General features: G+C 39.8%; 1 protein-coding gene across 1 annotated transcript; it reads right to left on the minus strand.

Annotated features, from left to right (window-relative positions):
• Positions 1-989: 989 nt before the first annotated feature.
• Positions 990-7,669, minus strand: LOC137913950 (cystine/glutamate transporter-like). Its single transcript, XM_068757572.1, has 12 exons — positions 7,447-7,669; positions 6,430-6,556; positions 6,243-6,358; positions 5,993-6,118; positions 5,815-5,914; positions 5,694-5,738; positions 5,484-5,607; positions 4,440-4,543; positions 4,263-4,359; positions 2,792-2,941; positions 2,508-2,685; positions 990-1,410 (listed from the first exon to the last, which is right to left on the minus strand). The coding sequence occupies exons 1-12, from the start codon at positions 7,667-7,669 to the stop codon at positions 1,346-1,348; spliced, it is 1,455 nt and encodes a 484-aa protein (XP_068613673.1). The 3' UTR covers positions 990-1,345.
• Between the last annotated feature and the right edge of the window lie 8,593 nt (positions 7,670-16,262).

Genomic DNA, 16,262 nt, shown 5'->3' on the forward strand with positions numbered 1-16,262 from the left:
TCAAATCAAACTGCATCTTTCATAAAGAAATTTGTTCATTGATAATAATGCTTCAAAATTGCAGTTTTTCTCTGTTGCAGTTCTGTTATTGGAACTATAGACCAAACGTTGAAAATAGAATATAGAACGAATGAATTAAAACCAAATTACAGCACAGGCTGATAAACTCTAAACACAAAGGTATTCAAGAGAATCGTATATCATGTACAGGTGGGCTGGAACGCGTGGAGGAAAGTATCAGGTGTGCTATGTGATTGGAGAGTGTCAGCGAAGATGAAGGGAAAGGTCTACAGTGGTGAGGCCAGCCATGATGGACAGCTTAGAGACAGTGGCTCTGAGGAAAAGACAGGAGGCGGGGCGAGAAGTGGCGGAGATGAAGATGCTGAGGTTCTCCTTGGGAGTGACCAGGTTGGATAGGATTAGAAATGAGACAATAAGAGGGACAGTGTAGGTTAGATGTTGGAGACAAGGTCAGAGAGACCAGACATTGATGGTTTGGACATGTCCAGAGGAGAGACAGGGACTATATCGGTAGAAGGATGCTGAGGATGAAACTGCCAGTGAACAGGGCTAGAGGTCGACCCAGGAGAAGACACATGGACATACATGGATTCATCGTCTTCATTACAATGTACATGATCCATCTCTAATATTTTTCTGTTTGACCAACAGAGGGAGTTAAATCTTTTGTTTCAGTGATGAATATATTTCGTTAAAGATTGAGGCACTTTGTTTTATTTCCAGAAGATGGCGACCTAATCTCACAATCGTCCATCCTATGCATTCTGGTCATCATCAGGTCCTCAGACATCTTGACTGTCACACTGTGAAATCCAAGGCATGTTAACATCAAGACTGAAAACCAGAACAGATTTTGTGATTTTGTAATTAATTACACACACAATTGTATATATATATTATTCAATCATTTCGACTCAATGAATTTATTGATTCATGCAAAGCTTGATAAGATAAGAAAATAAGACATTCAGAAGAAAACATAAACAGAACTTGAGATCATGAAAAATTGAAACAATAGAAAAACGTTGCTTTGACTGAGGTTGACACTGGTGCAGTAGAAACGCTCATAAGTAAGTTAACTGGCTGGCTACCCAGGCTTGTCCCATGAGGTTTTGACAAAGTTCTACGACGGATGCCATTCCTGCTGCAACCCTCTGTGTGTATTCAGGCTTGGAACCGGCTCAAGGGAGACATCAGCCTTTTACATCCAATCTTATAGTAAAATTCATTAGAAACTGCTCTCAAAACAAGGCTTTCATCTGTACTGTTGATTAAAGAGGTCTTCTTAAGGCGGTATCCAGAGTCTGATCTCTCTTTGAGGTCATCAGTACGTCTTGATTTCCTGCTGGACCACCTCCAGAAGGATTTGGAGCTTCTTGCTGCAGGAGTCTGATAAAACCAAAGAATCAGAATGAGCAGAAGCTAAGAAGGCTTTGCGTTCTTTCTAATTTGGATAAAATTAGTGGTGTTAAGTAGGGGTGCACCAAATGCAAATTTCTGGCCCATCCCTGATCTTTGAAAAGTCCGACCTGCTGATTCCAATTTTCTCAATAACTGACAGCATACACCGTCAATGTTCCAATCTTATTTTAAAACAAACACAACTTGTGGAACAGGTTAAACTGCAGATCTGTTTAGAGCCTCTCACCAAAAATGACGTGCACAGCAGTATTTTGCTTTTACAAATAAAAGGAAATCACAAGGTTTGAGGCAGTTAATAAAATTACTTTCTGCAGGACACACTAATAAAACAACCTGCACCAATAAGGTGTTCTGAAACTCAAACTAAGCTGACAGGATATTCTACAAAAAATAGTTCAGCATGTGTTTTCATTTTCACAAGTCAACAGGTAATAAGAATTAACATGGCACAGGTAATTGTTCTCACAGACTTATTGCAGTCACTTGTACATTAGTGGCAGGTATTTTTCTATGAACAAAAGCATTTTTGCCTTTTCACGAGACAGACCACTCCTTTTCTCATCAGCAAAGCTAAACAGGTGCTCCGTGCTCGCATTCAGTGCTTGTGTAGGGGGTGGAGAGATAGGCTCGGCAAGTCGGCGGGCCTGTCGGTGATCTCATGGCAGAGCCAAAGGAGACAGTGGATGATCTTTCAGACCTTTGTGGAGGCAGATACGCTTGGTGGATAAAATCGCTTTCATATGTAGGAATCGGCCGATTGCCCAATATTAAGGAAATCTCGATTTTTGATCGGTGCACCCCTAGTGTTGAGCACAGTAAGCCATCAGCTGACTGTAATTCTAAGTTCAAGAACAAATATGTTTTTATATTGGACAGATTATTTAACAATTTGTTGTTACAATAATTTCCCTCCTGTACAAACCAGGTGACATCAATTAAACTTTCCTTTTCTTGCCCAATATAACATTTATTAACTCTCATGCTTTAACGTCTTTAACAACCAGACATTAGGTTTAAAGACAAATATCCTGAATTATCAAACATAATGGTTTGGTAGGACTTACTGAAGGCACGTCTCCATCTAGCTGGTAAACAAAAGTGTTTAACGGTCAAATAGTAGAACGGGACCCCGGTCAGTGTGAGAGCACAGCTCCACCCTGTGTTCCAGGGGTCTGAATACAAAGACAGCCCCACGATGAAGAAGCAAACCAACGTGAATGTGACTGCAATGACCACGGGTGCCTAAAAATCATCAAAGAAGAGCAAATCAAAGAGTTCTCAGTCAGTTTAGGCTTCACTTCTATTGATGAATGCTATGCAGATTAACAAGGAAACCAAAAAAACAAACCTTGAAAGGTCTTGGGTGGAGAGGGAAGCGATATCGATGGATGAGCATCCCTGTGGTTGCCAAGGCAATGAACAACCAGCGAGTAAAGGAGACGAGATTGATGAGCTGGTAAATGTCTCCAATGGTTAAGAACAACACTGTCAAGGGGTACTGGAAACAGAAAACACCGAAATTAGGAATTCATATTCGACATTCATACTACTTTATTTGCATAATTCATTACATTACATTTGAGCTGTGAACATTGATTAGAGGAGTCTCCCTGGGGAGGGACATCCCTTCTACTCTTTCAGAAACATCACCCTCTCAGTGGCCATCGCCTCTGTATGCCTTTTTGTGTCAGTTAGTTTGAGTAACCATTTCTCCCTAAGAGCCACCGGCCTCCACATCCTGTAGCGCCAGTGAGGGTATAGGAAGATTCTTAAGCCTAGGCACACAATCGTTTTTTTAGTGTGGAGTGGTGACTGTTTTTAATCCTATGACCTGTTCAGTGAGATGTCTTACAGAATCCCCATAGATACATTCTGGCACAAAAAACATGATTCCTTTCACCGTTACATTATAGCCATAAGTTGTGTAACACTGTAGAAGTTACAGAAAACAAGGGCTCAAACTCACAACTTGTACGAACAGTCATAATTAAATAGAGGACGACAAAGGCTGCAGAAAAACAGGTAGAAATGAACTGCCAGCGTGTTTCTATAACTAGTTTGGAAGTAGACCAAGACAAAACAGCACAATACCACATAAATGTAGACAACAATATTATAAAGATAAATTAATTCATTGAACATGTGTTTGTATCTGTCCAATTTAATTTATATTCAATTTTGAGATCCTGTGATTATTTATGTTCTTATTTACATTAATGTTTTTCTATTGGGCCTGTTTAATTTTATTTCTAATCTCTCTTTTCATTCACGACTCAAGCAGCCATCAAAAAGTCCACATCAATCACCATTCGTATTATAAAATGAACAGACTGTTATACAATCACCAATCGAAGGAAATACCAGATCAATAAGGAAAGTTCAATATGTCAAAATTAATAAACGTAATCAGTTCTTTTGTGACCTTTTCTCTGGGCAAATACATTCTACTGTGTGTTGCAGGTAGATTGAAAGCAGTTATTTTGTATGACTGAGGTCGGTGTGCTTGTGTCTTGCATCTTGTACAAAACTATTCTTAACACCAACATTTAAAAATTATTGTCTGATATTTCGAACTCCAAAAAACAGAAAGCAGCATTTCTTCAAGCCGTCTTATCCTCTGGAACAATTTTAGTTACTGAAATATGAATTTGGAAGCTGACATTAGTTTTTAGTTTTAAATAGTTTTCAAATATCCAAATATTCCCTTATGTATGAACACAATAAACACATATCTGCTTTGTCTTGTCTTGTGTCTGTTCTTTGACATTGCTTTAATATTTGACTGATTGCACGTAGATTGTAGGGTGCAGGCTAATTACCGTTAGCAGCACAGCAGGTAAAGGCGTTCTTCTGCGGATGTGAATCATAGAAAATATTGAAGGGAAGTGGCCCTCTCTGGCTCCCACAAACATGATCCTGTAATGCAAACAGTAAGACCCACATCCTTATTTTCAGGCATTAGAATGAACATTATAACATTCCTGTTCCCACATTACCTGGTTCCCCCAAAAATGCCAATGTTAAGTGTTCCAAGGCAGGACAAGGCCACAAGAAAGGGAATCACAGACCCCATACCATGAAGGGCGCGGTTTGCAAATGTCTGCAGACACAACATGTAATGAAATTGGAATACAATTAATGTGTATTCTTCAGTCACCGTTTAAAAGTACGTAAAATATCAAATATTCATACCAATCACACACACACACACACACACAATCACATAATATGTGAGGGGGAAGGAGGGAGAGAGAGTTTGACGGCACGTAGACACTTTATACAATAATTGTACCTTACACGTACTCTTACATAAACGTAGACATAATAGGCATCCTTTTGTTTGAGGATTGTATATATCGTCAAAGTACTACATTTGTACTGCCGCGCGAAATTACTAACACGGACAACGGTCACATTTATTGATAATTTCGTCGTCATCGTGCGTTTTTTCTTCTCATGACCATCCTTAACACTCGCTTTCTTTGGTCCCATCACATATAAAGAATGTTCACGAATACAGAAATAAATATTGAAGGAGTAACATCACTAGGACGTCTAGCATTAGCATCAGGAAGCGTGCTCATATCTAAAATTTCTGCTTGAGTGTCAAAGCAAAATATTGCTAGCAGACTCGTATGTCTATGGAGGATCAAAACTGCCAGAATTAAAAATAAATATAAATGGGGAAAATACATAAATAAATACAAAACAGTTAATATAATATAAATATACAAAATAACTAAACAAAAATATAAAAGAAGATTCAAAAATTTAAATATATTTGGAAATAAATAAGAAAATAAATATATAAATATAATAAAATATCAATAAATAAATAAAAACTCTCGGCTCTTATATTTATATTTTTCATGCTCCAGATGATTTAATTAATTTATTTATTTTCGTATTTATATTAACGGTTTTTTTCATTTATTTATGTATTTATTTTAGTTTATTCACCCATTTATATTCATTTTTAATTGTGGCAGTTTCGTCCTCCATAGTGTCGAGGTATTACTATATAAAGAGAAATACAATACCAGAGCCACAGCTTCAGACTGCAGCAGCTCAGCCGGCGTCATCATGGTGTAATAGGCCATGTTAACAAGCACATAACAGACTGTCACTGCCACCATGGAGCTGAATATTGCCAGTGGGACGGTTCTGATATGATGGGATACACATAGGGAAATTTACTGCATGTAGTATATATTTCATTACTATCTGGAGAGTAGACGGATGCTTGATACCTATTGGGGTTTTTAACTTCTTCTGTAACACTGTTCAGGTAAAACCTACAAGAAAAAGGAAAGGAAAGTGATGCTTTTTGAATTCTAGACAGTGTTCATAATGAAATAAATGATTGCTTACCATCCACTATAAGCGTAAAAGCCATTAAAGAAGGCCAGTGGCAACTTATCCCATGTTATTAAGTCAAGCTCAAAACCATTCTGGAAATTTTCAGTTTTTCCTAAAAGAGATAAGATTCATACTCAAAGTATTCGAGCATTATCTACAAATGAATTCTTAATAATGTACATTCTCCCACCTTTAGCCAGTGCAATGACACCAGGGATGATGATGAGGACAAGAGCAAACATCTTAATGACGGTCAGGAGGACCTGCGTACGTGTTGCCATGGTCACACTCCAGCAGTTGACTGCCACAACCAACGCTGCAAGCAGTCAAAAACAAACAGCCGGTAAAACTGAGGTTCATGGAAGTATACTTTGTACTGCACAGACAGGTTTGAGTGCAAACATGTTGTGGATGGAAGGAGGATGTATAAAACCACTTACTCACTGCGAGGACACTGACAAGTTTGACCAGCACCGTGGGAGCGGTGCATGGTGCAAAGAACGGCTCCACCACGTAGCAACCAAAAGCCAGAGACAAGTAGGAAGTCACGGCTGGCCTGGAAACAGAACAACTGGGGTGGGATTTGACTTTCAATCAGGTCAAAGAGAAAGGATGAAACTAACCAACCTGATAAATATGAATTCGGCCCAGAGTCGTAAGAAGGCCGGCAGTGGCCCCAGTGTCTCCAGTAGGTAAGTGTAGTGGCCTCCTGACTTTGTAAAAGTGGTCCCTAGTTCAGCATAGCACAGGGCCCCTAATGAAACACATGTTGATGAATTTACTTTTTTTTTTTTTTTTTTACTTGACTAACATTTTAACTTCTGTGATCAAAGGTTTAGATTTATATTTTCACATTTTATAACAGTGCAGTTAAACAGACAAAATATTGTGAGGTGTTTTAGCAAAGTGTGGTGAAATGGTTGAGCATTAATCTGGAAATCTCAGCACAGCTGAAAGTTCATTTTGAGAATGACCCACTTGTCCATGTTTACTTATTTTTATTTATTTATTTGATAGGGACAGTGCACATTAATGAACATCTGTTCACCTGCATCGAATAGACATAAAAATGCCAGATTATAGCAAAAATGCCAATTTACAGCCGCAGTCCCGAGTCAGCAAAAAGACACAAGACATAAGAAAGAACAAGAGGTCACAATAAAGACACATCACTGTACAGTACATTATTAAGAAGTTAAAAGTCAATGGTTACAGGACTGGGTTGCTTTCACCCACTACTTGAGGTGAGTTTTGAAGGTTTGTAATGGCGAGTGAAAGACTGTCCCAGATCCTACTTGACAGTTAGATGAGTCACAATTATTTACAGGATAATCGTAGCTGATTTAAGATCCGCAAGTTCCGACATAAACTGCATATTTACAGAGCTACATCTACCTGCTCTAGTCGCCTTCGACCTGCTCTGGTCGCCAGCTTTGTCATTTTTTACTGGGAACACCAACGACTCTTTTGTTTCTTGTACTTGTGTTTAATTATTAATTATCAGCGGTAAGTTTCAGAACAAAACAAAATAAGGTGAGTAGTTAAATGTACATGTAACAATTTTATTTATATACACAATAACCAAAAATATAATCTGATGTAAAATTCAGTTAAAGAGATCAGTGATACCATCAGGCGTCTTACCGAACATGGAGAGGATCCCACTCAGTGCCCACACCAACAGAGAGAGCCCCACGCTGCCACTGTTCATTAGGATTCCTTTAGGTGCGATGAAGATCCCGCTGCCCACCACTCCGCCGAAGACGATTGCAGTCGCAGACAGCAGGTTGATCTCTCTCCGGAGATGCACCGCCTCATCATCCGGCTGCTTCCTTTCTCCACCTTTCTCTCTTTGTGTCCGGTCCATTTCTCAGTGACTGTAGGTTCCAGTTCTTCACCTGAAACTGACAACTTGTTCTTCTGTCGCTTAATTAACTTTACAAACATGTCATAATGTAGTTTGACAAACTCACTATTCCCCTCCAGATATTGATTATACAAACCGGCAGGATAATATGGCACACTTCTAAACCCGTGACTGTATTTGTTTTCTTGTTCACTTTACATGTATTGCAATGCAACCTGTTTGAATTTGCATCATGGCATTCGTTGAACTCAGTACTTCGTGATGTCGTGAGTCACTTTTTTTTTTTTTGGCAAATAAATGTGAATTATTGAATGTAGAGGAAAGTTGAAGTTTCAGCAATGACTGAGAAAACCTGCATTATTCTACACTGTGAAGCTCAGACTTCGAGTTAGATGAACAGATGACAGCAATAATATTACTTATTTTGTCTCCTTTTCACTGGTCAACAGCTATCAACAGTCCCCTTGGTGAACAAAAATACTAACACAGATATTATTACTCAGGTAAAACTGCTTGTTTTTTTGTGTTTTTCTACCACTATCACATTATTTACTTTCATTGATCAAAATCCAGTGTTAAAAATACATAGAAAATGTCCATGCGTGATATGAATTGTCACAGTTGATGCCGTATTGGATGCCGCTTTCAGCATTCAGGTCTTGCCTCGCAGCCCGTCAGTGGTTCCTGGGACTCTGGCGCACGTACATGCACTAAAGTAGATGACATCCATTACACGTGATGCTACAAAGATAAAACCAACTGAGAAGTAAAGGCAACAGAGTGCGCTTTTTAATTAAGTGGCTTACACGGCAGTCTGAAGTTACATAAGCCACAATGTTTGATCTTGAACCTTCCTGTTTGCCCTGGGCTCTTTGGCATTTAGGCAAAGTCTTTGAGATTTAGAGGTCTTCCCAGCATCATAATTGCAAAAAAAGCACTTGTAGCTCTTCTTGATAAAACCCACCCCACTGTCCGAGAAGCAAAAATGCAAGAACGTGTTTTGAAAAGATACGGAAAGAAGAACAATGCATCATCTTCTTCTGACTCGGTACTCTCATGGGGGGATGTCTCCTCCTGCCGTGATCACTCTTCTTTGTGGCTTTGTGCTTTAATTTTCTTACCAGGTATAAATACAGACACACACCACGAGTGATTGGAAATCTAGACAACAGCAATTTGCAATTATCTTGAATGCTGGCCATTCTTTCATTCAGATTTTAATGTGTTGTGTGTTACCTGTTTTCCAGCCCCAAGTTATTGCTACAGGTGCAATTGGAAGAGACAAAAGAAAATATAAGTGCATAAATGAAATACCAGGAGTCCAGACATTGGTGGTGGCGGTGGCTGATCACTCTGCTGAGACTGGGCCGGAAAGGCTGAGGAAATGCTAAAGATGGGAAGCCTCTGTGGAAAAGGAGAGGTAGACGTAACAGCCACCGCACAGAACTAGATGCACAAAGAGAGCATATTTATAAAGACATCAGCAAGATCCTCAAACTGGTATCATGTTTGATTGATTGATTCCTGTTTTTTTATGCTGCAAAAACTCAGACAGCGAGTTGTTTTTCCTTACATATATAAACTTTTTAAGTTTAATAATGCGACTAATTGCTCCATGTCTTGATTTCATTGTGATTGCAAGTTGTGAAATACCACTTTTCTTGTTGCAGAGTTGCATGAGGAAACTGCAAAACATCCAACATTCGCTCTGAAAAATGTGATTCAGGTGTGTAAATGAAGTGCAATTCTAAAACAATGAACATAATTAATATTCAATCACCTTCACCAGTGGCTGGGGTTGACTAGTCATTTGTCACAAATTACTTTACTGTCGTCAATGGCACGATGAATTATGGATTCAATTGCAATGGCCAAATGTGTGAGTTAGTTTGAATCATAACAGTCCGTATCAGTTTCATCAGTCATTTCAGGAACCCATCATTGGCACCGACATCTGCACTCGCTACATATCCCTAAGAGATAAGTACATCTGTTTTTCAGTATTAGTACACTGAATGGTATCATTTCAGAAATCAAATATGTGTGTTTCCCTGCAGATGATTTATGTTCTCTTATCACGTCTACTCATCTCAGCAACCATTATTGGGATATTATTGAGAAACAGACTTTTTGTAAACCTTTTTTTAAAACAAAGTTACAAGGTTTCACTCAGCAAATATACTGTATATTAAACATGTTTATAGGGTATTATAAGTCAATATAACACATATAATGTGGTTACCTGATATTGTGATTGAGTGTGGCACTCAATGGTATTACGCAGAGTTGTGTTCAGCTCATCTCAGTAACCTCAATCAATGTAAATCTGTCTAGCCAGGCAATTTGCATGATGAAGTGCTTCAGCTTTGCTTTGCGAGCTGCGTTAATTTCACAGAGCGGCTGACAAAGTTGACAGCAACGTTTCAACCCGTGCCAAGGATAATAAATGGGTGGCGTGCGAGCAAAACAATGGGCACACCCTTTTTTTGAGGTTGTCTATTTTTCTAGAACCCAAACCCACTTTTATCCCACTTCATAGCATTATTGACTTCAAGTTTGTTGATTTCATTCCTGCCTTTGTGTCACTACATCAGACCAACCACAGTGCTGTGCCAGTGTTCTCCTTTTGTGGAAAAAAGCTGTCTGGCCTGAACAAATGCTTTAGCGGTGAATCAGTTGCTAGGAGACAACTCCGCCTTGCCCTGGGGAAGTCTGGGTTGCCCATTGTAGAAATGTGTGCGTGTGTGTGAGAGAGAGAGAGGAATTTAACGTGACCAGAATATATTTCACTTCCTGTTTAAATGTTACAGTGCTTTTTACAATTTCATCTTTTTTTTAAATCAACTGGTGATGTTGATCAGCTTGACAACACAGAACCATGCACACACACACACACACACACACACATAGACCACTATATAATGTAGATAAGGGCATCTATCCTTATCTTCATTACTCACAGTATAGTGCTGATACTTCTTGCTTGAAGAAAAAAAGTTTTCCAAATTACGTGAAGGAATGGCAAAAATAACCCATTTGATGATTTCAAAATCATTTTTGTCTGTGTTTTTCCTGCCATGTGAGTGCTGTGGTTAAAGTTTAGTAACATTTAGGGCGCTACTATTTAATATCAAAGGTTATTGAAAGGTAAAAGTCAAAAAGAAAAAAGACCTTGTGGTTTTACTGAGCAAACACAGATGTTTGCGTGTCGGATGAAGCGCTCATTATCGAAGTGATATGAGGTCAGAAGTAAACTGTGATGTTTTTGTCAAAGCTATGTTAAGAAAAGATTTAAATCTAATTTACCTTTTACTCTGTGTCATCCTTTTCTTCAAAATAACGGCTTGCATGCCGGACTTGTGACTAATTCCTTCCCCCCCTTGTCGATTGTTGGTGCGTTCATACACACCCTCACAGAACCTCCTCTGGTGTCGTGCTGCGCTGGGAAATAGAGGACTCTGACAAAGTCTCCCTGCTGGGATTAAATACAGCTTCCATGCAGTTTGCGTAGTGTGAAGTTTCCACAAAGAGTGCAACTGGGTGGATAAATAAATGTGGGATACCATGAAAGATTATTTATACCAGACGCAACAGTAAGATCAATCCAGGCTTACTCCAGAGCCAATCGCTCTACAGATAACCGAGCTAACAGTCCCTATAACTACGTCCAAAAATAGCACCGGGAAATATTACTCAGTCCAGTAGCTGGTGGTTGCTCTGGTGGCGAACTAGCCTGAAGCTACCATAGACTTTTTGGAGTAACTTATGAAGAATAAGTTTCATGGTGGTTTGTATGGGAAGTGTCTGACAGCACCTCTGGAGTCTCAGATTATAACATGGTGAAGAGGCTGTGGTCTATGGATTTGCTGGGAACACCATTTTTTGTGAGTGATCAATTTAAAATGACTAATGTAATGAAAGTCTAACAAGTTGATTGGAGAATGGTTTGCATCTGTGGCCAGGGATGATAGCAGGTCCGGCAGCTTCTCATGTTTGCTTTCATCTGTTTTTTTTTCCCGCCCCTCTGGATAGTTGCAGTGGAAAGTCCTCTGGAGGCAGAGCAGCTTGCAAAGCTTTGTTAAGAAGGTCAAAGCAAGCATAAAATGGGTTTAACTTATCTGGCAGCGTGTCCTCACACAATATGGAGATAGCTCTGGCTTTTGTAGCCCTTGGCGTTTCGAATGACCTCCCCCCATATTTGCGGTGCCGAGGTCGCTCTCTATTTTCTGTCAATTCTGTTGGTTTCTGCTCGTTGTTCCACACGTCAAATTCGATCACTTTTGCACTTAACGCCGCACGTCTGCCACTGTACTGTACGCAGCTTTATTGGCTGTGTTGAAATTTATTATGAGTTCTTACAAAACCAACCAAGCATCTCTTACAGGTTGGGGGATGAAGAACAAAACAATCTGATAACTGCCATCAAAGAATAAGTCACTCGCGAAGTAGAGAAAAGAACCAATCTGAGAGAGGTTATCTTCTTGTGAGGCTTTATCGATTCTCCGTGAGGCCTTCCTGTGAGGATGACCTGTCCAGAAAGTAGTCATGAATAAGCCATAGGGCAGCAAAGCATGAACAAACGATTGAAATAAGGTCTCAAATGTCTAAAGCTGAGCCGATCTAGTTTTCTACTGTTCTCGTAGGGAGCGTGGCTCTTCCTGGATTCCATGGGATCCCCTGTCAGGATCTAGCTACGTGGGATGGGTTGAGCAGAGATGTCTCCAGCGGTCCGTTCTTGAGGTACTGACGTGCCATCTGAGGCAAAATTCACTGCTTGTGTTCCATACGCTTCGTTGACGGTGTGGAATATGGGACCGGAGTACTCTGGAGGGTTACTGACATTCAGCCTGACCTTTACTTCTCCATGTTATCCTGCTGTTAGCGGGGAGGAAGTCATTTTCATTCCATTCCCAGTGTTTTGAATTGGACAGACAATATGGAGCAAACCCAGTAGGTTCAGATCAGCTAAATATGACGACTGAAGATTTGATCGTTACTGCTTCAATATAGAAGGTTTATGCCAGTAATCCCGATCAATTAATACTATGTTATAATTGAAAGTCATCTGTGTTTTATGGTCACCCTAGGCCAATAGCACAGGAGGCAAATCTACTGCATTGAGCCCAACCCTTGTGTATGGCCATCATGGGTCGATGGAGTCTGACCCAAGTGGGAAATGTTAAAGGCTTTAAATGTGTTTCGGTTTCTTCCTACTGATTTTCCAAAGGTTCCTGAGGGAGGAAGAAACTTTCCCCCCTCTGGAGGAGAGCACTTTCAAGCTGATATCTGGAGTATGCTGCGCTACTATAGGCCTCAATTTCAAATTGCCCATCTGTCAATGGAAACAGAAGCATTCCCTAAAGATCCAGTAAATGGCATTGAGAGCTGTCACTGATTATTCAAATGACATCATCTGATTTTCTCATTTGCTTTTACTTGCCTCAAGAGAAAAGGGCAAATATGGCCTCTGCAATGGTGTGGTATTTATCAGTTTTATTTATTCATTTATTTGACAGGGACAATGCACATTAATAAAAATCAGAACCGTACATTTTCATCTGTTGTCCCTGGACAAATGTTACAAGCCACCCAAAAATATATATTTTTTAAAAGTATAAAAATACCTGTCAAACATTTTAAAACTATTAGACTTTTTTCAATGAAATCAAAGAAAAAAACATTCCTGCAGAAAGGTCAAATGGACAGGCAGTGCCCTACTACAATTGGGCAATACAAACATGTTGAGCATGATTAGTGTGTATGTTACACGTTGCCATAGCAGTAGGATAATTGAATTACATATTGGTGTGTGTGTGTGTGTGTGTGTGGATACATGAGAGGGTTGTTAATAAGGAGATGCACATTCTGTGAGGATGAGAGCTCACAAATGTCATTTAATGCTCACCTACTTACCTGCTAATCCAGTTCATGTCACGCACAGCTGTTTGAACATGATGTATAGTCAGCTTTACAAGGTTTAAAATCACAGAGATGATTCCACGTGACTCTGACGGGAACCGGCAACTCGGAGTCGATTGACATTATTAAAGCAAACTCAGAAATTCATCCTTGGAGGGATGCCAGGCAGAGGGATGCTGGGGTTTGGACTGGCAAGTGACTGATAGCAGTTGGGGGGTGTAATCTAAAATCAACTCAGGGTATCTGTCAGATCCTTGGCACAGGCAGCTAGAAGAACTCCAGATATGGCTTGCTGTCTGCCAGACACCACCCAATGAGGATTGAAGAAAAACAAGTTAGGGAAAATATACATTCTGCACTCTTACACTGTTTTAAACTCTTTCATTGTTAATGATTTTTTATTTTTCAAAGTTGTTTAAGAGGCGACGCGGTGGCGTAGCGGTTAACTGACACCTCACAGCAATAAGGTATAGGGCAGGCATGGGCAAACTAAGGCCCGGGGGCCATATGCGGCCCGTTGGGCTATTTAATCCGGCCCGCCGAACTTGTCCAAATTATATCATTAAATTAAGTTTTATTATAATTAAACCCCAATATTTGACCTTTTCCCTGTAATGCTACCTGTAAAAGGCCAAATCCTTGCATGTAATATCTTTTATATTAGCTTACACAAATACTCCATCCATCTGTTCCTGGCCCGGCCCCTCTGGCTAATTTTAGAACCCATTGTGGCCCGAGAGTCAAAAAGTTTGCCCACCCCTGGTATAGGGTGTGAGTCGAGTTTGTATGTTCTCCCCGTGTCTGCGTGGGTTTTCTCTGGTTTCCTTCTACCACCAAAACCATGCGATTTGGGTGAATTGATTACTCTAAAATTTAGTCTAAATTGTCTGCATTGTGTGGCCTCACGATGCGCTGGCGACACTCTTGGGGTGTACCCCGCCCCTTGTCCGTACCAAGCTGGGATATTCTCCAGCAGACCTTTGACCCGCAAAGCGGAAAAGCGGCTGCAGATGGATGGAAGTTGTTTAAAAGAGAATGTTTCTCAGAAGATGTGGTGCTAACATTTCTTTATTCAGAAAGTTCTCAGTTGGCAACGATATTGATGAGATTCTGTCTTTTTTCTGTCTTTTTTTATTCTTATTATTCATTATTATTGCTTCTCATTGGTCTGTGTCAAGCAGTGATGGCGTTCCAAGTTCTGTTTTTCACTGAGACTATTTATCTCTCACATGTCTTCCTTTTGAAGGCCAGATTAAATGCCAAAGGGCCGCAGTAAATTAGAGGGCGCATACAGTCCTCCTGCCCACCAGATTTATGAATCCTACTACAGCATCGTAGTGGCTGGCTGCAATTTTCTGTCATGGCAGAGCCATAGTGGGAGTTTTTTTTTTTTTAAATAACAGACAAATCATGGTTCAATACAATCTTCCGGGTAAGCCTCAGAATCTAATCACCTGTTCCTCAGGTTTAAATTTTTCAAAGCTTCAATTAAATTGCATTAAGCAACCTTAAATTAACCTCATTAAAAACAAAAAAAAAACGGTCTTTCATTGAAGGAAGTAATTAACAACAAAAGATTAAAACGCAAGGTTCTTCAGTAATGATTTTTCATCCATCTTTGGCTTCTCACATTTTAATCTTTTTCCACACTTCTATATTTGTTTTCTCTGATTCTTGGACATTGATGCACTTCCGATCTGATCTGGAGAGTTTTAAGTGAGAGTACTTTTTTCAAAATTTCTTTACAATATTTGTGTCACTGATTCTTATAAATCCTGAATTAAATGAGATGAAATAATTCATGGAAGACTATAGAGGGTTAGATCAAACATCAATATGAAGTGAACCCTCTGCGCTGAAATCTCTTCATTACATGTCGACAGCAGTTTTGCATGCATGCATGTACTGAATCACAGATTGTACATTGTCTTCAGCCTCATTTCATGGCTGAAAGCTTCGTCTAATTAGCCTTTCTGATTAATTCTAAACTTTTCCATTCTCCGGAAGACTTAATCAGCCTGCCTCGGCCTGTTATTTATACTTCAGCTGAGAGTACTATAGATAGACTGTCCAGTGATGCTGATGCCGGAGGATGCATTTACCTTTTAGGTCCATTGGAGAGGAATTGAAAGTTCTTGGCAGCGGATTCGAGGAATGCTTCCCCGGCTGCGGGTGAGTCATAATGAGCAGATCATTAATTAAATCAGTGATTCATTCATGGCTCCATCAGGTTTTTCCTAGTGTCTCCTTTCCTCTGATGGTTATGGCAAGCTCATTTGTCTGATTTAATGTATTAACCCACCTTCATTGAAACAATTTTCATCAGCCCCTCGAGGATAATGAGCCGCAGCATATTGCCACAAGAAGTCTCTTATCAAAACAACACACATCTTTTTCCTCAAGTGGCACTCTCACTCCAAAAGGTGATCACCGCAATGCCTTTTTCCCTTTTGCAGCACCTAAACTCTTTATTCCATCCAGGTCTTAACCCCAGATAATTACTGCTTTGAGAGTGCCCTCATCTACTCCTCCATTAAAAAAAAAACCTAATTTTCAATCCTGCATCAAGACCTGACAAAGGCCAAAGAGGAAAGACATTAAAGATTTCTCCCCACGCGGCCTTGAACTGGTGAGAGTTTCCAGTCTCTTGGGACCAACTGCGTATCTTGAATTA

This window comes from Brachionichthys hirsutus, unplaced genomic scaffold (genome assembly GCF_040956055.1).
Source record: "Brachionichthys hirsutus isolate HB-005 unplaced genomic scaffold, CSIRO-AGI_Bhir_v1 contig_887, whole genome shotgun sequence".
Taxonomy (NCBI): domain Eukaryota; kingdom Metazoa; phylum Chordata; class Actinopteri; order Lophiiformes; family Brachionichthyidae; genus Brachionichthys; species Brachionichthys hirsutus.